Source organism: Urocitellus parryii, chromosome 2 (assembly GCF_045843805.1).
Source record: "Urocitellus parryii isolate mUroPar1 chromosome 2, mUroPar1.hap1, whole genome shotgun sequence".
Taxonomy (NCBI): Eukaryota; Metazoa; Chordata; class Mammalia; order Rodentia; family Sciuridae; genus Urocitellus; species Urocitellus parryii.
Window position 1 is genome coordinate 15,978,891 of NC_135532.1, and position 24,509 is coordinate 16,003,399.

At 36.4% G+C, this 24,509-nt stretch overlaps 1 protein-coding gene across 2 annotated transcripts in view; it reads right to left on the bottom strand.

The window, feature by feature from the left end:
• Nucleotides 1-24,509, bottom strand: part of Gpc6 (glypican 6) — a 1,039,564-nt gene that overhangs the window by 330,161 nt on the left and 684,894 nt on the right. For both annotated transcript variants that reach the window (XM_026399851.2, XM_026399859.2), the window contains exon 4: nucleotides 13,941-14,106. In XM_026399851.2, coding sequence (XP_026255636.1) covers nucleotides 13,941-14,106 — 166 coding nt within the window. The remainder of the gene's footprint in view (nucleotides 1-13,940; nucleotides 14,107-24,509) is intronic.

The following is a 24,509-nucleotide window of genomic DNA, read 5'->3' on the forward strand; positions in this document are numbered from 1 at the left end:
AAAAAAAAAAAGGTGAGAAGCTGTAACAGGTTGGAGGAGACTAAGAAGACATGTTGTCTATATGCATGTGGATTCCTGGATTGGATCCTGGAACATAAAGAAGATATCAGGGGAGAAATAGGTTGATATTAGAGCAAGGTGTACAGTTAATACTACTGTGTCCATGTTAACTTTCTGGTTATATTTATTGTATTATGGTTAGATATGTGTGATACTAATGTTTAGATAAGGTAAATGATAGATAGATGTGAATTTTGTATAATTTTTGCACATTGAAAATTATTTCAAAATAAATTTGATTTCTACTGGGTATAGTGGCACATACCTGTAATCCCAGCAAATGGCTGAGGCAGGAGGATTACAAATTCAAGGCCAACCTCAGCAATTTAGCAAGGCCTTAAGCAACTTAGTGAAACCCTGTCTCAAAATAAAAAATAAAAACGGGCTGGAGATATGGCTCAATGGTGATGTGTCTCTGGGTTCATCTTTTCCTCGCTCCTCCCCAAAATTGTTTTCAGGAAGATCAAGATCAGTGAATAACCATTTGTAAATGGTTTTCTTATCATAGTTCCTGGGATATAAAGTCTATATCTCAAGTTTAATGTGAATATAATAAACCTCTAGTAAGTAAAAATCCACTAATTTGAAATTTTATTCACTCAGCTAAAAGTGCCTTTTTAAATGAACATCAAAAAAAATGGGTCTGTTCAGGAGGATGTTAAGATTTCTAATAAAAGAGAGAAACACTTTAAGCAACAATGACATACCAATTAAGACTTGTTCTTATTTCTTATAGCATAAAGTCATATGTGATATTACCTGGCAGATAATAGGTGCCCAGTAAACAGATAAGTCTCAATCTAAAAATAAGTCCCCCTGTGCCTGCTAGAAGGTGATACTGGGATGGTATCCTTGCTCTCTCTGTAGAAATTATCACACCTTTCCAGTATAGGTGAACACTAATTCATGAGGAAGGACCATAAGCAGTTTTCTGCACTGCCACTGAGCTCTCAAATGGCTGTTCCTCTCCAGGATTAAGAAATTTCAGATTAAAGACTCTGACTTTCTTTCACCTTGGAATCAACTTGTCAAATGAGTCATACACTTTATCATTTTGCATTTCTAAACTATTCATTTCTGGATCTTAAAACTGCCCAGATGTCATTCTAAATTAATTTTTTTCTCATCTTAAATTTTAAAGATTGATTTATGATGCCCAGAGATCACAGACTCCAATGGATAGGAATTGATGTGCAGAACAGCAGAATGGAAATGATTTTTTAAAAATCCAGAGGTACTTAGGAAAAGTGATTTTAATATCTCCTAAGTCAACATGAACATTAAATGTATGCTGAAACTAACTTCTCCAAATCAAATTGAACGGAAATGTAATAAATATTCAATACAATTAATTCATTGTCTTATAAATTTTTTAATGCTGCATGGCTGCTACTAAATGGTTTGAGATTTTGATCTCAAACTCAACCTTCCATCTAGGTTAGGAAAAATAAATGTAAATCCTCATGAAAAGCCTGGAAGACCGAAGGCAGCACATAGGCTCAACCTTTGATCTGAGCCACATCCTGCAACCTCAAATTACTGTTCTCAGGCCCGACCTTTCCTCTCACTTTGTTCTGGCAGCTTTCCAAAGAGAGACAGGTGGTTTGGGGGCATTTTCTTGGGTTACAAATCAAATAATATTTCATGGTTTTCACATTTAATGGGCTAAGCAGAAGGCATTTGACAAAAGTCACTATAGAGGTTTGGAGAAATAATTTATACTCCAGGGCATTCTTAAATAAGTAACCTGGCAATATGAAATTAAAAAAAAAAAGTTCTCACTGTTTCTTCAAATATTGCATTGCAAAAGCTGCATCATGTATATTTTTCTTGTTGCTAGGGGACTCAACATTCAGAAACCAATAGAAGAGATTGCACTAGTCCTTATATGTTGACTTGTTACTGGGGACAATCATGCTACAGGGCACGCATGAAACCAGGGGCTGCTTTCTGATACATGACATTCTTGACACTGAAGGAAATTAATGCTGATGGGGGAATTTTTATTTATTTATTTTTTTGCGGTAAAATTAACAGAGTTCTTGCCTCAACTTGAAATTATGAATTCGGTGATGGCCAGAAATGGACAAAGTAATCCTAGATTTTATGCACTGAGAATTGCAAAAGCCAAAACCAATAGAAAATAAATTTCCTCTTGGATTGCCTGCAATTATAAAATGTCAATTTGTATGATAAATATGACCATCAAGGGGGCTCCTGAGTGTGAGAAAATATATTTTGGGAAGCAATCAGGCATGTCTCTGTTGAATCATATGTGAAGCATTCTCTTATTTGCACAGTTGACATTTTGGCTGTACTTAATTAAAGAGGTTGTGGTGTATAGACATAGACTCATTCTGAGAGTACATAATAATGAGAAAGTTGTCAAATGTTTAACATCTAGGGGTAAAAATAGTAAATTTTCCAGGAAAAGAATATGCATGCACCTGTACAAGCCCTGGAGAAGGGCCTCTGGGCACAATCTGTCAGTTGATTAGGCAAGTTGTACACAGATCCCTTTGGGTCATGGAAACCCTACATTTGTTCTTGATATCCTGATCCTATTCCAATGACACAGAACACAAATATTGTCAATATCCAATTAGACGTTTCCATTTTTGGGTCCCACTGTTTCTCAAATATAACAAGCCCTAAGCAGACTGAAGTAATTCGTCTTTTACCCTTCACCACACTAGCTTCTGTTTCCTTACAGCACCATCTTTCTCTTGGGTTCTTATCTCATCATATCTGATGTATTTCCTTCTTTGCCTTCCCATTTAGTCACCTCTATCTAGACATGGACTTCTATAAATTCTTTGTTGCAAATCTACCGTGACTGCTGTCTTCCCTTTCCTATCATGCCACAATTTGATGACCTATCTGATCTTCCTACCACCAGTCTCATCCATCTGAATCCATCCTTTACTTAGCTGCCAGATCACTACTTAGATTCTGTCATCCCTGGATAAAAGAACCCAGTCACTTGTCATTGCCTAGGAGATAAAAGAAAGTCAAGTATTTGGCTTCACTTTTAAAATCAATCTGTCCAGTCCTGACAAATCTCACCTTTGAGGATGTACCAGCAAGTCTGACCATTTCAACTTAGCCAGCCTGTCTCAAACTCCTGAGCATATCATGCTTATTCTTACCTTCTTAGCTGTTTCTCATACTGGTGTCACCAAGTGCTTATTCACCTCTACTGGGATGGGTCCTGCCTCCCTAGAACAGGGTAAAAAGTGGGCTGTGTGACTATGCACCCCCTCTCATTCTGTCTGTCCAGTTCTTACTAATTAAACCATCTTCCCTTGGTTTTTCAGTTAGGTCTCATTATCTCTTTGGTTTGTGTGTTTCCGGTGCTGTGGTGTTTTCCAATCTCTTGTCAACTTTGTTGGTTCTCAGTTCATCATCTCAATCTTCTCTTCCTACCTTTGCAGATTATTCAACTCAACAGAGACTTCTGCTCTCAGTGCTACCTCTGTGCACATGCCTTATATATCTATTTTAAAATTTGCTTTTGATGTGTGTGGGTATGTGTGTATATATATATATATATTGATTTTTATAAATTAGATAGCAATATTTGGAAATATTTTTACATAGTTTGCACTTATCTTTCATTTTGTAATGTTGCTCATTATATAGACCCTTTTTGGTTTATCCTCACAATGCTGAGAGATAGGTATTATATTTTCCATTTGTTGATGAGGAAACGCACATTTATGAAGGTTAAATATTTCTCATTCATACTCTAAATGGTGTTGTCAGAATTAAAATCCATGTAGCGACTCAAAGTATGCCTTCTCTACTTAATCGAATACTACTGTGAAAGAACATCTCATTGGAGAATTATAATTTCTTAGGCTCAAGGCCAGGTCATATGGCTTTCTTTTGGGACTACCATGTATGTGCCTACTCTAATCCATAGCATTAGAAGACATCAAATATATATGTTTTGAAGAGAATGAGACATATTCAGATGCTTAGCCATGCCACATAATGATAGAGTTTGAATGGTTTAACCCTATCTGCCCAATGAGTGGCCACTAGCTATGTGTAGTGATTGAAATTTTAATTGACATGGTGGTAATGATTCCAAAATGTATATGCATTTCAAATCATTATATCACACACCTGAAACAGTACAATTTTTGTCAGTTATACCTTCATAAAACTAAAAAATAACCAAATTAAAAACTTGGTGCTTCAGACATACCAGCCACATTTTAAGTGCTCAATAGCCACACAGGATGAAATTTACATTAGTTAAAATTAAATAAAATGAAAACTTCAGTTACTCAGTCTCACTAGACTTATCTCAAATACTCAACAGTCTTATATGGCCAATAGCTACTGTTCCAGACAGCCAAGACATAGAACATGTTCATTATCACAGAAAATAGTACTGAACAGTAATGGAAATAATAAAATCCTCAATTTCCAAGAGTACACCCAGTCAATCCATGTATCCAGAGACTAAGATTTACTTTCTCAATACTTAAAGAAATTAACTGGTGCAGTGTTAAAGACCTATGCCCTGAAGCCAAATCCTGGCATTCAAATTTATAAGTTGTATGACTTTAGACAGGTCACTTAGCTTCTCTGGATTCAGTTTTCCCATCTGTAAAAATGGAGATTATGATATTGACTACTTAATGGATGTTTATAAGGAATAAAAGTATAATGTAATTACCATATTGCCTGGTAGAAAGCAAGTGTTCAAAAAATATTAGCTATTAGTGTTATCTAAATAGTGTTCTACAAATGGGATTCATAATCATAGAAATAAAGCCCAAAGTTTCTTAAAACTTTCATAGTTTGCATTCTATATCTTTATACCTGTAGGTATCATAGTTGTAAGTGATAGCAAGACACATTTAAGCATTCTCTCATGGACAACGCAGGAAGTACATATCTGGATATTCAATCAATAAAAGTATAATATTAGACACAAGTTAAATTGGGTTACCAAATACTTGCTAAATATTTTAAATTCAGCTACAAGTATTCAGCTGAAAATACTGCAAGGTGGACAAATAAAGGGACATTTCTGTTTCATTTTGAGGGGTGCCCCTTTAGCAATCAGCTCCAATTCTTGATCCACATCAGCCAAGCGCACTATGAATTGGTATGCGTAAATTTACTCCCGGGAAATTCACTTAGGACTACTGATGCTTCAGTTCTCTCATCAGGGTAACTCATATCCATAGTCTTTAGAATAGATGGACCACATTTGAATGACTATGTTTAGCTCAGAAGAGTTTGGAACACTAACCTATTTTAAAAACAGGGAACCGATCTAACAATAATCAAAGGCATTTGATTATACAGAACCAGAAGACATATGCATTCAGCTCCAAACAGCCCCACCAAGTGACTGCTGTGAATTTTGAGAATACTTTTCTAATGAACCCATACAGAAGAGTGGTCTTGCTTTTGCTTTAAGCTTATGTGAAACTATGGGAGAGAACAGGGGTCACTGCCTGAGTCCATCTGAAAGCCCCATCAGCTCTGGCCATAGTTACTTCCCCAACTCTCACATCCACTGAAAATGATTCTCAGAACCCTCATTAAGTCATTTAATTTCCCTAACATTGATATTTTAGTGATGAATATTCACAGGCTTATTTGACATTTAATTATCAGCATTACCTTTCTAGAAGATTTCTGTCCCTTAACGAATACAAATGTGATACACAGAGACATATTCCTATTTGGGGGATATCATATATTCAACTACTCTTTCTAATTTTCAGTTCTTTAGAATGAAATAGGAGATTCTTAGCATAACAAATTATTTAAATCCAGGCAAAGGAAAAAATTAGGACTTTTTTAGATATGAGAGAGAGAGCGAGAGAGAGAGAGAGAATTTTTTAATATTTATTTTTAGTTTTTGGCGGACATAACATCTTTGTTGGTATGTGGTGCTGAGGATCGAACTCAGCGCCGCGCGCATGCCAGGCGACTACGCTACTGCTTGAGCCACATCCCCAGCCCAATGAGGACGTTTTTTACATGTGAGATTCATACATGTTATTTGATGGGTAAGGAATATATCATGCTGTTTTAATTAAAATTGTATCTTGGCAATCTGATAAAGTACCCATAGATACCATATTTTTAAGGAAATTTTAAGTGCAAAGTTCATATATCATTAAAGTTCTCAAAAGTTTAAATTACTCCCATGGACAATTATGCCCATTCCCCCTAAAAATAAGAAGTGAAAACATGCCTGTGAAGATAAGAATACTTCCCTGGGCTTCCTCTTCTAACCTGGTTTTCACCTCTGGCTCCTTGAAGGATTGTTCATGATAAAGAATCACAAAGCAACAAGATAAAGGGAATAAGTCTCTTTTATAAAGACCAAGAAAGTATCTTTTCTAATTGCTAAAGAAACAAGCCTGAGGAAAATGAAAACTCATTTCAAAAAATGATTCAAACATGGTAACAGCTCTACTCTGGGGATAATCATGAATTAAAGGAGTGTTCAAAGAAAATAAAAAAAGAAACACATACGTGTAAATGTTATGCTTATGGGAAAAGAAGTCCACTACTACCATTTAACATGAATAATTGAGATATTTCAATGAAGTATTGTGATATCACACAATTATTTATTTATGTACTATTTGGGTTTACATGAGGATTTTCACTTTAGTTGCTAATCAGGACATTCAGAGCTATCTAAACGCCTCCAGAGGTGTCCGCCTCCCTTTTGCTATTAAATTAGTCACCACAAGAAGGACTTTGTGGGTATGACGGCCGTGGGATTTGTTATACATTTGCTGTTTGTGAATAGCTATGTGGTTTAATGTTTTCTTTAACAATCCACTTACTTTTAGCTCTATTTGTATCTCCTATTTTTTTTTTTTTAGTTTATACAATACAATTTCTTCTACCACGTTCCTCTTATCTCACGAAATTGAAATTGCCAAGAATGTCATTGGGCTAATGTTTATAGTGTTAGGTTTTTGCCTGGGTTTCTGGGCCTTTGGGAATCTATTTAATTCCATTATAAAGAATCATCAAGTATTTTCTCTTGATGTGCCAAAAGCCAGACAGATCCTCATGCAATGGTTTGAACTTGAAAGAATAATAGTGAGAATGATAACATGTTACTGAAATAAAATGTCATTTATTAAAAACAAATGCTTTTTAATTTAATTATTGAATTAAACTACTTGTCTATATAAAACATGAAAACTAAAGTATAATTTAACTCAAAATGAAAAATTCCAAATCCAGTGGCACCCCCATTCATCTTGATGTATTGTTTCTTCTTGGCAAACTAAATGCTATTTTGGGTTCTCACAAGTTGGAGAGCTTGACAAGGCATAAGGGTATTTCAATGAACTTTCTACCATATAATGAAACATTTCATAACCTAATGAATGCTATACTTGCAAAACCAGGTATGCCTCACTGCAGGCCTTTGCTCGATGCTATATGGTTTCACGTATCCAACTTGAAAATCTAGGTTACAATTTGTAGTAATTATTAAAGAGGAAATGGAGAAATTACAAATTGTATAGAAGTTGGGTATGTAAGAACCAGAAAGAGATGGATAGACGAGAGTTGGGATCAGGGGTAAAGGAAACACACATATGACCTTGAAAGACTCCTTGACTATTACCTCCAGTAATTTTGGGTTTGATGTACATTGTCTGCTTTGATCTACACACACACACACACACATACAAATTTGCTCCATTTGGAGTAGAAATTGCAGTCCTGTGTATCCTCAAGTTGTTGCCTCAAGACCAGATTTGGTAAGTCTTCAAAGGTTAAGAAATGCCCGTCTGTGTTTGGAGCAGAGCCCCATGCGTTATGCCACCCTTAAGGCATTAACCCTATTGCACCACATAAAAATCATATGCATAGTTCAGAATACCATTTTCTAAACTTATGTAATTGATAACAAATGCAACCAGTGAGAAGCTGTTGGGTACCAGCCAACCGTTTTCTTTTTAAAAAGCTTTTTAAATTTTCTTTTCAGTGAGTGGCTAGTACAGCTTTTGCATTCTGCCAGCATTTCAGACAGAACACAATATGATAAATACTCATGAGAAATAAGAAATATTGAACCAGTGACCATCAAAGAAAGGCAGAGGGTTGGGTGGGCGTTAGATTTCAACTGATGGAAAACTGTGTGTGTGTGTGTGTGTCTGTGTGTGCGTGTTAAATCTTTCTTGGTGCTTTTAGGAATGCACAAGGGCAAAAGCGAGTTCTCTCACTAACAGTGAGACCTGATTTTAAAATAATTGCTTGGGCTTTTGTTCCTCAATTTAAGAGTTGTGTTTCTGGACTGTATTATTGAATAGGCTCTTGTATTACATAAAGCAGAGATGAAGGAGCCTTGAAAGTGGGCTGATAAAGACGATTCTTGAGGTTCCCTTCCCTCCTTTGGCCTAAAAGAAACAATGTTCTATGCTTAGGGGAGGGAAGTTTTTGCAACGTGCAATTTTAGGGTATATCAACCAGGGTCATATTCATGTCATACTTACTATTCATATCACTTAATTCTTTGTAACTAGAAAATTTCTTATCAGATTTATGTTATAGAATTTCATGCTCAAGAAAATCTTTGAAAGAGTAATATCTTACACAAATGCTTGAAATAACTCCCTGTGTTTATTTTATATCTTTCTGAAATGCAAGTCTTGTACATTTTATAAAAGAAAACCTGAGTTTTCTATAAATAAACTGTAAACAATGAATGTTTACTTTCTAATTTCACACAAGGTTCATCTAAGCTCTAAGCACATTTTCCCCAAACACAAAGTAGTGAATGTATGAATTACCTTGAAGATAACCCTCATAGGTTCTAAGAAAGTCATTTGTGCACCAAAGTTGCCATTTATTACGTGACACCGGTCAGCTGACTGACCTAGCACAGGCTCCTTGCAGCTGGCTCTCATTTACAACTCGATAGCAGCTGTCACAATGAAAGGATCAGGCTCATTATCTGATTTGTTTCTGCCATCACTAGTCTCACTGAGTCCATTAACAATAGGGATATGTGATTTTTAAATTACTGAATTACTCATCCTTCCATTAAAAGAGTCGACCTACAAAGTAAAATAGATCAGCCTCTTTCTGCAGTCAGTCCCTTCCATTTCCCTGTCTAGATGTTTCCATTTATTCCAGGAGTCCTGTTCTTATCAACAGTGGCCTTATCTGTCCTCTGCTCTATCAGTATGCTTAAACAAAGCAAGGTGCAGGGCAGGCTCTCGATACATGTTGATGAATGAGGGAAGGAATGAACAGACAGTTCACACCACAGGGTTTCTTGCCTGGACAGTCAGAGTACCCACCTTGGGATTTATTTCTTATTCTCATGTGAGTTTTCTGACTTTGTACATCTCAAAACTTCACAATGAGGCAATATGAAAAAAGTTTGATACCATTTGTTTGTCTTTGAGAGCCTAAGACCCAAAGGAAGACAAACTTATTTCCCTGGTGGTTGGCTCCCCCACCCCCACTGGAGGGAATCTATAGACCAGAGAACATGGCATTTTCTTGACAAAATAACATATATTCCCCAAATCTATCAGTTCAAGTCCGTGGCAGTGGTGGTGATAGTGGTGAGACTTGATCACAGAAATGTCAAAAACAAAAACAAATGAGCATGGTAAGAACCCCTGACAGATCATGCTACAATGACTGAAATTGCCACAGGAGCATGAGAAGATCTGGGGCTATATTATAATAACTGGATCCGCTGTGGATATTCAACCTCATTCATGCCTGACAATGCTAATGTGATATAATCATATTTACCATTTTAGCCTGTATTACTGCTGTGTTTGAATGTGAAGTGACCCCCATAATCTCACCTGTGAGACAGTGCGAGAATGCTCAGAGGTGAGATGATCAGATTATGAAAGTGTGACCCAACCAATGGATGAAACCACTGATGGGTTAACTCTGTGGTAACTGCAGGCAGGTAGGGTGTGGCTGGAGGAGACAGGTCACTGGGGGCATGCCTTTGAGGTTGTATGTGTTGTCTCTGATGAACTGCTCTCCTCTGCCATAATGTTCTGCCTCATCTCAGGGCCAGCGCAATGGAGTCGGCCATCTATGAACTGAGACCTCTGAAACCATGAGCGCCCCATAAATTCTCTCCCCTCTAAAATTGTTGTTCTCAGGTCTTTCAGTCACAGAGGTTAAAGAAAAAAAAAATCTGACTAATAATGTGCTGAGATAGGGCTTCCCTGAACCCCTAAGATTAACATAAACCCCCATGTTGAGTAGACTCCTAGCATCCTGAATTTCTACTTCCCTACCACACTTTATCACAGTCTATTATAATTAGTATAACAATATTAAATTACCCAAGGACAAGAATGTACATGTCTAGCTTACTAGAGTTGAGTTAATAAGCTGAGATTATTAGGGTTTGACTAAGTGGGATGGTCTAAAATCATTTCAAGGTCTCACATTTGTACTTGCCGTAAGAAGCATCCCATAACATTGCACTGATAAAAATAGTATAAAATGAAATAGAATCGTTGCCTTTTGTCTCACCAACCTTTGCCTTCCCACATCAGCAAACTCTTTTTAAAATCTCCCTCTGGTTCCCATAGTCTATAAAATCTTAGACGGTACCAGATGTTTGGAGGAGGCTGTCCCACACATCCTCGATTTTAAAGTGCATGCAAGATTTATTATAGCCATATAAATGTAATTCCAGCTTTGACTTTCATGTTCAAGAGCTGGGTGTAATCTGCAGCAGGACCTCTTGTCGAATAGAACAATTCTTATCTGTGCTGCGTTGGTCTCAATGCCAAACACTGAGAATAACCACAGGATATGACTGAACCGAGTTCTGCCCACAAACTATTTCCCTCTAGGAAATTTTAATGTAATGTAAACACTTTCCAAGAAAAACCATTTTGCATGTAGGCAACATTCAGAAGCTAGGGTGGGAAAAGTCATGCATGACTATACAGAAACACCTGGTGTTAAGTGCCCAAGCAAAGGCCTCAAATTAGGTTTCTCTCCTACTGCTGGTTTCTGATAGTGAAAACAGACTACAACACCTCTCCTATGTCTTCCTGTCCTGACCAGCTCTGGGGTGACCTGCAGCCCACCCATTCATTTTGACCCATCTGCAAGTGGAAGTTGGGCTGTGCTTTGTACTGGGGAATTCCACATGCTACTAGAGAGCAGGAGAAACCATCTGCCAGAGGTGAACTGAGGCTTTTTAAGTACTTTAAAATGGGTCTTCTAGCATATTCTTCAAAGTTGCCTGCAATTTAAGGAAAACTTTTTTTAAAAAAAGCTTTTATATAAAAAGTAAAGTTCTTCCTTCTTCCAGCACTAGTTACTTAACAGGAATCTATGCAGGGCTCAGAGTTGAACTTCCTGAAGGAGCACTAGGAAATGCATCCTGAAGAGACTCCTGATTTTTTTTCCCCCTAAGATTAAAAGGAGACATTTCCCCTTACATGTGAACTGTCTTTCTTTTGACATGATCCAGATACCAACTGAATTCTAAATAGCTATTAATCACTTTCAATCAGTTCTTGGCAATGTAAAAATCATGATGATGTGCCTCCGACATAACTCTTGTTTTTATTGACAGTCGGTTGTCTGCCACTGTTAACGTTTTAGATGAGCACATAATAATTAAAGAAAAAAATTCACAAAATGTATAAACTGGAATGTTCATGTAGCACACACAACTGACAGCAACAGGAGAGAAGACTTTGATAAAGATGCCAGGACTCCGGGAATGATGAGCTGCAGGTGCTAACCAGAGAGAGGCTATTATACATAATTTTTGCTGGATTACCAATTTGCTCACAGATTTTTGAGGCCATACTGGTGAGCACTGTAACGCTGCCATCTTGGAGGAATCTGTGTTGCAAATGAAGTTGGCACTTTTGACTTATTCATATAATAAATGTGTGAACTAACACTTTGCAACCAGATGAGTATTAGCAAGAACATATTCTGCTCTATAATCTAGGTTGGCGGTTTATTCTCAATGCCATAGCAAAACCAGGAGAAAGAAAACTGGAAGAATTTTCTCAGAGACTTCCAGGACTAATAAAAACAAAAAATGACGAAGAACTGATTTGAAACACATTCACGTAGGATCCAGTATCACTTCCACTTTCCAGTAAGGTACAACCAACACATGGTAGGTTCTCATTTTCATTTTTATGTCAAATGGTTTTTAAGATATTCAATTTCACCTCCAGTTGGCATGTAGGTAACCCAGCTGATTAAAAGTATAAGGATTTGCTTTATGTTAAAATAGCCAATCAGCATTAAGAGAAAGAAAGTCAATTAAGAAGTCACTCTTCTTACAGTTTCAAAGGTGAATATTCTCATTCATCACCAAGACCTTCTTTACATAACAAAATCTACTTACTTACTTTCAGTAATAAATCTCAGGATGGCCAAGACAATGCTAGGATTTAGGGCAATCAAAATCGAAAAGCTTAAATGTTGTATAAGACTCCAAAGGATGCTATGAGCTTTAATCTGGCTTAAAATATGCAAATCTTTTCAGATTTCTTGATTAGATACCTTTTTATTTCATTATTTGGGTACCCTGTCTTTACTAAAGTTAATCTAAATCTTATATCAGAGGTCAAGTTTATTCTTATTTTCTATTTACAACTTCTTCCAACATTTTAGTGAAGGACAAGAATCTTATTTTGAGTTAGAACTCAACAATTAACTTTTTTTAAAGCTATTGTTTTTCAAATAAAGTAGCCTAAAATCATATATAGAGATTCTGTCCCACCACGGAAGGGAGAGAGAACAGCAATTCACCTGTTCTCTCTGAAATGATTTGGAGATTTAGTTGGGTGACTTCCAATTTAATCTACTCACACTAATATCTATTTTCTTCAACTTTAAAGCCCTTTCCTCTGGCCTTCTTAAGCAAAATAACGAGCTATCCAGTGGGTTTCATTGCCAAGGCCGAATGCCTGTAGCCTCAACAAGTCTGTGCAGAATGAGCTTAGCTTTCTGTGGATCCTGACACATCTTAGATCTTTTTCCTGTCCTACCAAATCTCGGATGTCAGAAGATTCTGCTGGTGCCTTCTGGTTTAGAGGTTTGTATCAAGGATGAAGGCCCTTGGAGGCTGATGAATGCCACTGCTATTTTCACCTCTCTGTAATTGCAGTAAATGCAATTGAAAGTACTTTTATTTGAAGGCCATTTGACAGAGGGGGAGAAAACACATTTACTCTTTCAAGGCCTGTGTATTTTCCTGGGAGAAGCCTGCCTATAAAATTTGTCCTTTTATCCTTGGATAGCTATTTGGGAAATATCTCTGGGCAATGCCACCTCCTGACTGATTTCTGCAACTGGAGAACAGAGCCATGATTCACAGCCCTTCCTCTGCACCTCCACCTCCTCTCCTCCTGCCTTCTCAAGACTGGAAGGTCTTTCAAGGCCCGTGTTCTTGAATCTTTCTTTTCCCCAGAAAGTTTGCATGTTTTAGCCAGAGTATTGAACTATCTTCACTGTAGAAGTTTAAGAAAGGAACTGTTTCCTAAGATCAGCGGCTAAGTTGAGGGAACAGAAATAAAAGAGAGTACTGTGAATTGGATTTTTTTTTCAAGATTCTTTTCTAACGGGTCCCTTCTCGCTGACATTCAACAAGATGACTTTCATCGTCATGGGAGCTATTCACTACTTGAACACAGCTGACACATGCATACCCAACAGGACTGTCCCATGCAGAACGCAGGAAAGTCTTACTTTTGCAGGATTAAAGAAAAAGAAGACAATGTTTATAATTTGCTAAAAGCTGTCTTTAGTCTCAAGTCATCATCCTTTCTGACCTGCCCATCACGCATCACAGACACTTGCTGTTTTCACATCTCAGTTTCCGGGACTGTTTAAATGTTTCTTACCTATAAACAGATTCCACTCCGTGTCCAGATCGGCCTGATTCGCCAGGCAGCCTTTCATGACATTGAGGCAGTAGTTGTTGCATGGTCTCACAGCCGGAAGGCCTCGACAGTATGGGCAGTACAGCATCTTCATGAGAGCACGGATGCACCCGGGGGTGGGGCTGACCTGCAGGTGTATCACAGAGAAAGAGAAAATCGGAAATGAGAAGGATGAGGGGAGGAAAAGGGAAGTCATTTTCTCCTTTTTTAACAAAACCAGGCAAAATGTCTCTGATCAACCTCAAAGAATTGAGCACAGTACTAAAGAGATGATAAGAACCGTTACCCTTTTGAATTCTTGCTCTTGAAGCCAGTCACTTCCCATTAAATACTTCTGCTCAACAAAGTAATATCATTTTTTTTTTTGGAAATGTCCCTGTCAACATTTTGATATCAATGCCGCTGCAATGCAGCCCTAAACCTTAGACTCTGCCCAACTGCAGTAGAATGTGGAATTATAAAATGCATGTGAAAGCAATTTGCCAAGTTAAAAGCCCTGTAAAAAATGTAGGTATTATTAAAGTTTAATGTGACACCTTTAGAAAAGTTTCCAACTGGTTACTTGACCCTTTCTAAAGGAGGTTGGCAGATATACTTCCTTTGTACCTAACTTTTTTGAAAGGATCAATATCAACCTGTCTGGGATTTCTAAGATCCGGGACTGCTTAGAAGCAATTGGAACTGTTAACGCATCATCTTCAGGCGTTTGCCACTGGGAATTTCTGAAAAATTTGTGGAAAATGGACACTGTATGGAATGTAAGCAGAAACTCTTACAGTAATTCTGAGGAGTTACTAATCAAACCACGAAGAACTGCTACTTACATGAATCAGAAACACCATGCTTCTAAATGAATTGATTCTAAACCAATAAGGACTTTTAAAAATCCCATTAAATTTTCTAATTTGACTTCAAGGCCGAAGAATGTTTAAGTCAGTGTAGAACAACAAGAGCAAACAACACAGAAAGCTCTTTTTCATGACTTGATGTGAAACTATTGTCATATGTATTTGGTTGGTTTTACATAATTTTGCTGTTTTAATCAAGGAACTGTATGTTGCTGTACTTGTGTTCCAGATCTGAGAAAAAGCTGAACAAAACCTACATCATTTGGACCTCTGTCAGAGTTGTGGGCTTGTCACATAGACTCTGGGTCCACAGACACCTACCTGATAAAATGGACAATCAGACATAAAGCATAACACAATGTAATGTTGGGACAGGAAGAAATATCTCCACATTGATGGACAGTTTACTAATTGCAGTAGCTCCTTCCTATCATGCTGTTCTTCATGTAGAAGTGAAGCCTGGAGATGTTTACTGTAAGCCTTTGGCTCTGTTACATTTTTTTTTTTTTATGGAGGTGGGTGGGTGGGTACTGGGGATTGAACTCAGGGGCAGTAGACCCCTGAGACACATCCCCAGCCCTATTTAGAATTTTATTTAAAGACAGGGTCTGAGTTGATTAGTGCCTCTCTTTTGCTGAGGCTGGCTCTGAACTTGGGATCCTCTTGTCTCAGCCTCCTGAACCTCTGGGATGATAGGCATGTACCATTGTGCCCAGTCTGTTAGAATGTCTTAATTTTACACTGAGCATTGGCAACATCCTTGGGACATTATTTTAGGAAAGGAAGTGCTTTCTTTATTGATTGACTTAGACACCAAAATTTCCAGTCATTCTTTTGAGATTATTTTTTTTGAGTTTTCTCTGAAATTTTTATGAAAATTTTCAAACACGGAAAAGTTGAAAGACTTTTATAGTAAGCGCCATATCCCCACTCTTAAAGTGAATGATGTACCTTTCTTCCATTTACTTTTTCCACAATCTATCCAAACCTTCTATTCATCCATTAATACATCTTGGTGTTTTAAAATATTTATTTTTTTAGTTGTAGTTGGATACAATATCTTTATTTATTTATTTATTTTTATGTGGTGCTGAAGATCTAACCCAGGGTCTCACATGTGCTAGGCAAGTGCTCTACCACTGAACCACAACCCCAGCCCAATACATCTTGTTTCTAATGCCAAGGTCATTTCTTTTATTATGTATTCCAGAGTAAATCCTCTTGGATTTTTTGGCTGCTAATTTATTATTGACTTGAATTAAAGAGAATCAACATGATCAACACAAGCAAGTCAGTGCATTAAGTACCTAAAGTGAAAGAAGTAAATAAAATTGCATTCTTTATAAAGGTATTTGTAGAATGGCCTCATATTCATTAATTCTAAAACTTAATATTTCTACAACATAAAAACACCAAAAATGGAACAGAAGTGAGAAATCTGGTGACATTTCTTTTGAGGACACATTAGTGCCATCATTTCATCTTCTCTGGATTGGCTATTTTATTGAGAATGTCAACTTTTATGCACAGTTGAGCAGAATTGTTTAAAATTTTTCTCTGAGCCACATGCATCCCAAGCAATCAACAAAACTTCAGAAGAAAAATTCTGTATTGCTGTATACTATATTAGTGTGGACTTTCAAATTCTTACCTGTTTTTCTAATTTGGCATAGTTACAAGCTTTCCTTGTAAGATTTTATTTTACAGAGTTTTGTTTTTCATAGCCCTGCAATTTCCCGCCTGCTCCATATGCTTATCTCTGGAGACCCACCTGCTTTCCCTCCTGTTGACTAAGCCATCTCCTCCTTTGACTGCTGGGTTTCTAATTTTCTTGCCATTTGTATTGTATGTCACCTTGCTTCTCCTTACTCAGTGTCCCAGTATAAACCTGGAACACTTGTCAATATTGGGGGTGCAAACTGGAGATCTCTGGGGCAGCCTCACCTGTCCTATTCATCATTATAACCTTTACCACTCAGCACAACACGCATATTGTATAAGGTATTATGCTTAGGAGCTGGCAAATCCTTAAGTGTTTTGTGATTGACCTATTATGTTTCCCAATCTCTTGGCCATACTAACATTCAAAGACACACACAAAGACCACACACACACACCCCCAACACACACACACACACAAGATGGCTTTATACATCTTAGCATTCAACTGCAGGTTTTTAACTTTGCCATCAAAGGCTATTGGTTGGATTAATTCCAAAGCTTTGTTATTTTTTTTTAAATTATATTGGAACCAGTACAATTTTCTCAGTCTGATATTTCAGAAGAGTCTCCAACTCAGAGTAGCAACCAACAGAGAAAATTGAGCAGCCTTAATAACCTAAGAGAAAAATGTTGTTGAAGTTAAATGTGGGTACCTGAGCACTTTTGGAAATGACATCCTTCTTGGTCAAATAAAGGGCATTTGAAGAAGAAAACAGAGTGAGGGGATCAGAGTTGAAGCTTTCATGTTCACACAAGACATTTTTTGAGCTTACACAACTGCATGCCTGAATTAAAATTTAAAGATTATCACTTCAAAATGAAGACTTTTGGAAGCCAGCTTCTGAGGAGAAGGCTGTTCTAAATGCCAATTATGTGAAGGGTGGCTTCTATTTTTAATAGTGTCTTATCATTGTATTACAACTACTATTCAAAAAATTGTTTTATTTTTTATTTTTTAAAATATTTTAAAATATTTTTAAAAATATTTTTAAATATTTTGATGGACCTTTATTTTATTCATTTATTTATATGCGGTGCTGAGAATTGAACCCAGTGCTTTATTTTGAAATTAATATAGACTCACATGAAGCTGAAGAAATAGTAAAGAAATAGTAAAGTCATGGGTACCCTTGTTTCATGTTCCTTCGAAGGCAAGATCCTATCCAGTGGTACTATGATATCAAGTTGAAGGGATGGACATTATTACATTGCTGCTAACCAATCCATAGATGTCCACAGTTTTCATTTTTTTAAAACAGTGAACGTTTGTGTGTACACACACAGTTCTATGCTTTTTTATCCCATGTACAGATTTGTGTCACCCCCACCAACATACATAACCATTCTGTGAGTACTGTGATACCTCTACCTCATGATCTGTCCCTGTCACCTGGCAACCACCAATCTATTTCTCATCTGTATGATTTTGTCATTTCAAGAATGCTATATAAATGGGATAATCTGGTATGTAACCTTTTGACTTTGGCTTTCTTTTTCTCACTAAGCATAATGCCCTGAAGGTCCGCACAAGTTCTTTCATGCATTAATAGTGCATCCTTTTTTATTGCCAAGTAGTATCCTACTGTTGGCTATCCAGAGTTTTTAAACTATTCACCCACTGAAAAATAACTGGGTTGTTTCTAGTATTTGTTAGTGGGCATAAAATTGCTATGAACATTCATGTACAGGTTTTTGCATGAGCCTAAGTCTATCTTTTTAGAACTAAGTACTAAGAATATAAATGATAGTTCATAACATCAGTACAATGTATAGTTTTATAAGAAACTGTCAAGTATTTTCTAGAGTGTCTGTATTAGTTTACATTTCCAACAGTGATCTGCGAGAGATCCATTTTTTTTCTACATCCTTGTCAGTATTTGAGTGATCACTGATTTTGATTTTTTAAATTTTAACCATTCCTATATGTATATCATCTATTTGAATTTTATTGTGATTTTTTTCCTCTGGATAATGCCTACCAGCATTCTAACCTGAATGGGTTCCAATTAATATCAGATCACCAATCATTCACTAGCAAGTCTCTGAACAATATGCAAAAATTTCAAAGTCTGAAATATAAATAAGTCTGCACATTTAGCAAAACCAACAGAAAAGAAAACTCACAAATTTTAAAAGCCAATAACATCACAAACACACACAGTCACACATTTGTAAATTTTATGAACCATCAGGAAAAAATTTCTTACTATAAAAAGTTTGTTCTTTTAGCAACAACAAAGAATACAATCTCTTTTAAAGAATAAAGTATTGGAATGATCCTTTTAGCTTGGTGTTGCAAATTTTTGTTTTTGTTTGAAAAGCACAGTTGTGCTTCCCAGATATTCAAGGTAGACTGGGAGATACACTTGCATAAAATCATACATGTATGATGATTTATTTTGTAGTTATTTGAGCTCTCACCTGACATTCACGACCCTTTACCAAGAATGTGCAATATTAGAAGAAAAAAAGCAGTCAGTGGCCACTCTGCTCCCATACCACTCTTGGAAAGAGGACAAAAGTTTTTGAGTCAACTGAGTAAGATTTCTGTGTAGATTTCTGAGATTCCTGACATTTTGGGTTTAGTCTTATTTTAAGTGCTGCTGCTGTTTGTGTATAATCAATCATTTATAAATGATCATTTAATACTTAATATTATAATTGACAATGATAATACAATTGATAACCTTGTAAAATAACTGAAAAGTAAATAAAGTAATGTAAAAATACCTGAGCTCTTACTTTGAAACCTTATGGCTGTCCTGATGAGTTTATTTGTTTGTTTGTTTGTTTTTGAAGGCTAGAGCCTAACACATTAGAATATGATCAGACATACAATAAAGAGCACAATAAAGCCATATTGAAAGATAGGACGAAAGCTTCTCTACCTGGCTAGTCAGATATGTCAAAATGTTATAGCAAATGATTCTTACGTTTTATAAATGGGATTTGAAGCATGGCATATCCTTAGCCTTATAATAGCAATTCATTTCAGGCTTCTCATATTTGGACCAATATTCATGCACTGGTGCTCACATTAGCAATTCCAAGTCAGGGTAAAATAAGACTGTCTCTTAAATTACTAAAAATTAGGGAAACACAGGAAAGTCATAAATCCGTATGTACACACAGGGTACATACACCTAGAAAGGGCTCCCTTGCATGGGAGTCACATGACTTAAACAAATAAACCCATCTCTCTTTACCTCTCCAAGGATAAACAAGCCAGTGCAAGTGAGTTATGTACCTAGAATAAATTCTCAATGTGATTTCAAGTAAGAGCTGATGCCATCTCCCACAGTTTCTGATGTACAGTTATATTAAGTAATGAGACATTTCTGTCCACGATCTTGATATCTCCAGAAGGGTTTTCTGGAGCCTTCAAGTATGATTAAATGGCATTCAAGTTAATTTTCATGTTAAGTAATTTTAATTATAATTCTTTAACCATCAGTAACATGTAAATAGGCTTTGTAGTAAGTTCGTGGGGATTTAAATTTCTACATATGAGGGTCCAGGGTGTGCAGCATAAGGGACCTCAGGAAAGGACGCTTGGCACAGAACTGGGACCCAGGGCCTGGCAGGATGGTTCCTGAAGGAAGCCGTGTATGAAGATGAGGTACAGCACAGGATTGGAAAGGCAGGGAGGGCCAAGCACAGTGGCCTCTTCACTCAAGAAATTATGAAGCTAGCACAAAAGATGACAGAATCAACTTTTCCGAACTCTGGAATATACCAAAAACTAACAGCAGCCAGGGGAGTACTTACTCAAGAGAAGAGACTGCTAAGTTGAAGCTTAGATGCATTGCTAAAGCTCACATCTTAAGGAATTTAAAACATTGCAATCAAAGTATTTTGTCTGACCACAGTGGAATCAAAGCTAGGAATCGATAACAGGAGACAACTATAAAATTCACAAATATGTGAAAACTAAATCATAGGGTCTTATACAACAGTAGGTTGAAGAATAAATCACCAAGGAAGTTAGAAATCACATAAATGAGGGAAAACGAAAATACAACATGCCAAAATAGATAGCCATAAATGCCTGCATTGAAAGAGAACAAAAATCTTAAATCTTTGATCTAATGTTATACCTTAAGGAAGGAGCTAAAGAAAGAAAACAGGGTGTAGGGTAAGAGAGAGGGAAGGAACTGGAGACAACCCTGGTAAGTGAAATAAGCTGGACCAGGAAGTCAAAGGTTGAATGTTTTCTCTAATATGCAGACACTAGATCAAAATGAAGAGGAAAAAATATAGATAAAGTGGTGGGGACGGGGAATGGGTCCATGAAAATAAGAGATCAGTGGAATAGAGGAAGAGGTCTGAGGTGGGAGAGGAGGGATGGGAAAGGGAAGAACAGTGGAGTTAATCTGATGAAACTTTGCTATGTACATATGTGGATATACCACAGTGAGTCTCATCTTTATGTATATCCACAAGACTCTAGTCAAAACGAACTGTAAATAGATAGAAGAAAGATCAGTAGAATAGATAAGTACTGGGGACTGAATTGGTACAAACTGTATCCCATGCTTGCAAGATTATGTCAAAATGAACCCTAATATCATGTGTAACTAAAACAAACTGATTTAAAGAAGAAAAAGGAGAAGAAAGCTAACCCGAAGCTAGCAAGAGGAAGTAAATGGATAATAATAATTTTAAAAAGCAAAGAAACAGCAGAGAAGTTCAATGAATCCATCAGGTGTTTCTTTGAGAAGATTAACAAAACTGATAAATCTTTAGGTAGAATAACAACAATAGAAACAAAACAAAACAACAAATACAAAAAAAAAAAAAAAAGGAAAAAGAAACCAGTGAAGACATTCCTGCTAACCTTACATAGATTTAAAACATGGTGATATTAAATGATATAAAAATACTATAAACAACATGCTGCAGGGAGTAGAATAGCTTTCTCCCAAAATGCATACCCACCCAGAACCTACAAACATGAACTTGTTTGAAAACAGCATCTTAGTAGATTATTTATATCTACTAAGTGAGGGTTGAGATAAAACCATACTTGATTAAGGGACCAAAATCTAACTAGTGTCCTTAGACCAGGACACATACAGACACCAAAGAAGGTGAGATGAGATGGAGGCAGAGGCTGGAGTGGTACCTCTCAAGCAAGGACACCCAGGAGTCCTGGCAACCAGCCAGAAAAGCTGTGAGGGAGGCATGAACCATCTCCCCTCTTAGCAGCCACAAGAAAATGCCTCGATTTCTGCTCCTGACCTTGATCTCTGACTTCTAGCCATCTGAACTAGGAGTTCATTAACTTCTGTTGCTGTAAACAACCCAGTTTGTGGGAACATTATGCATAAGCCAACGAATTAGATAACCTTTTTTTTTTATTACTAACACTTTTTATGGTTTTATTTTTTTGTTTATGTCTTAAATAGTGATTTATTTATTTATTTTTCTTTTTTTATTATTAGTTGTTCAAAACATTACATAGTTCTTGACATATCATATTTCATACATTTAATTCAAGTGGGTTATGAACTCCCATTTCTACCCCGTATACAGATTGCAGGATCGCATTGGTTACACATCCACGTTTTTACATATTGCCATACTATTGTCTGTTGTATTCTGTTGCCTTTCTTATCCTCTACTATCCCTCCTCCCCCCTCCCCTCCCATCTTCTCTCTCTACCCCATCTACTATAATTCATTTCTCTCCCTTGTTTTTTTCCCCTTTCCCCTCACTTCCTCTTATATGTAATTTTGTATAACAATGAGGGTCTCCTTCCATTTCCATGCAATTTCCCTTCTCTCTCCCTTTCCCTCCCACCTCTAACCTTGATAAAGTGGACAAATTTTTAGAGACACAACCTACAAGACTGAACCAGGAAGTGATAAAAAACACAAATAGATGTGTAACAAATAAAGAGATTGTGATTCTGCAATCTGTACCATCAGAAAAATGAGAAATTATACCCCCATTGATTCAAATGTATGAATTTCCAAGATCATTGTAATGTCATATGTAGCTAATAAAAAAAAAAAGAGAGAGAGATTGAGTCAGAAAAAAAAATCCACCCCCTCAAAAACAAAACAAAACAAAATGAACAAAAAACAAAAACAAACTTCCAGTCCAGATGGCTTCCCTGGTAAATTTACCAAACATTAAAGAAGAATTGTCCAACATCCTTCTGAAACTATTTGAAAACAGAAGATGAGGGAAGATTTCCTCACTCAGACTAAGAGGCCAGCACTACCTAATACCAAAGAGAGAGGACAAATAAGGAAAGCAATCTATGGACCAAAACATCTTACAAATGCAGATTAAAAGAATCCTCAACAAAATACCAGCATGGCAAATTTAATAGCATATTAGAAAGATGACACTCCATAACTAACTGGGATTTATTCCAGGAAAGCAAAGGTAGTTCAAAATAAGAAAAACTGGTGAATATATTACATTATATTAATAGAACAAAGGAAAAAAATATGTGGCTAGACTAACTGAAAAATTTATGGGTGGGGGGAGGTGACTTTTTTGTTTTCTAGAAGAAAAGGCATTTGACAAAATCCAACACACTATCATGAAACACCAAACAACAAAGAATAAAAGGGAACTTTCTAAACATGATCAGCGCCACTTACGAAAACCACAGCTAACATCATACTCTGAAAAACTGCAAGCTTCCTCCCTATGTTCAGGATGTGACAAGCAGCTCTTAATTCACCACTATTATTCAACTTTATGTTGAAATTCTAGCCAGTCATTAAATAAGAAAAAAAATAGCAGGCATCCACACTGGAAAAGAAGAATTAAACTATCTCTATTCCCAGATGACATGAGCCTATATGTATGAAATCCCAAAGCAGCTCTATACAACAAACAAAAACCATAAGAGCTCATGAATGAATCCAGCAAAGTTTCAGGGTAACATATCAACACATAAAATCTGTTGTGTTTTGTATGCCAGCAATGAGCAACCTGAGAAGGAAATTAAAAAACCCATTTCCTTGGCATCCAAAATAATAAATACCTATGCCTAGGGATAATTTAACCAATAATTTAACACACTTTTACTCTTAAAATTATAAAACTTTGTTGAAAGGAATTATAAAAGACTCAAATAAATGGAAAGATGTTTCATGTTCATGGATTAGAAGATTTGATATTGTATTAATATTACTCAAAAGAATAAATTTATAGATTAATTACAATCTCTACCAAAATTCTAACAATTTTTCCTTGAAGAAATGGGAAAAAGTGATATTTAAATTCACACGGAATTATAAGGGGCCCAAATAGTCAAAACAAACTTGAAAAAGTAGAAAAAAAATGGAGAACACATACTTACTGATTTCAAAACTCACTTTAAAACTAAAGTGGTCAAACTGCTGGCATTATCCTGTAATGCTACTCTTGGGTACATATGCAAAAGAATTTAAAACAGGTTCTCAAAGAGATATTTACCTTCCTATATTCACCACAGTCTTATTTGCAAAGGCTAAGAGGTAAGAACAACTTAACTTCCATGGATGGATGACTAGTAAATGTATAAATGGAATATTATTTTAGCCTCAGAAAGAAGGAAATCCTATAATAAGCTGTAATATGGATTACCTTGAAGACATTATGCTCATTGAAATAAGCTTGTTGGAAAAATACAATGTGGAATATCTAAAGAAGACTAACTCATAGCATGGAGTAGAATGGTGGTTTTAGGGAGTTTGGGGATGGGAAAATGGGAGGTTGCTATTCAATGGATATAGAAATTTAGTTGTGTAGAATAAAAATATTCTAGAGATGTGCTCTACAACAATGTGCATATAGTTAATGATATTATACTAAAAAGTTTTTAGAGTAGATCTCATGTCCTATGTTTTTTATACACCACCACAATGGTCCTGGCAAAAGGATAGACATATAGATCAGTGAATCCATACCTTTAAGTTCAATTGATTTTCAACAAAGTGCAAAGACCATTAATTGG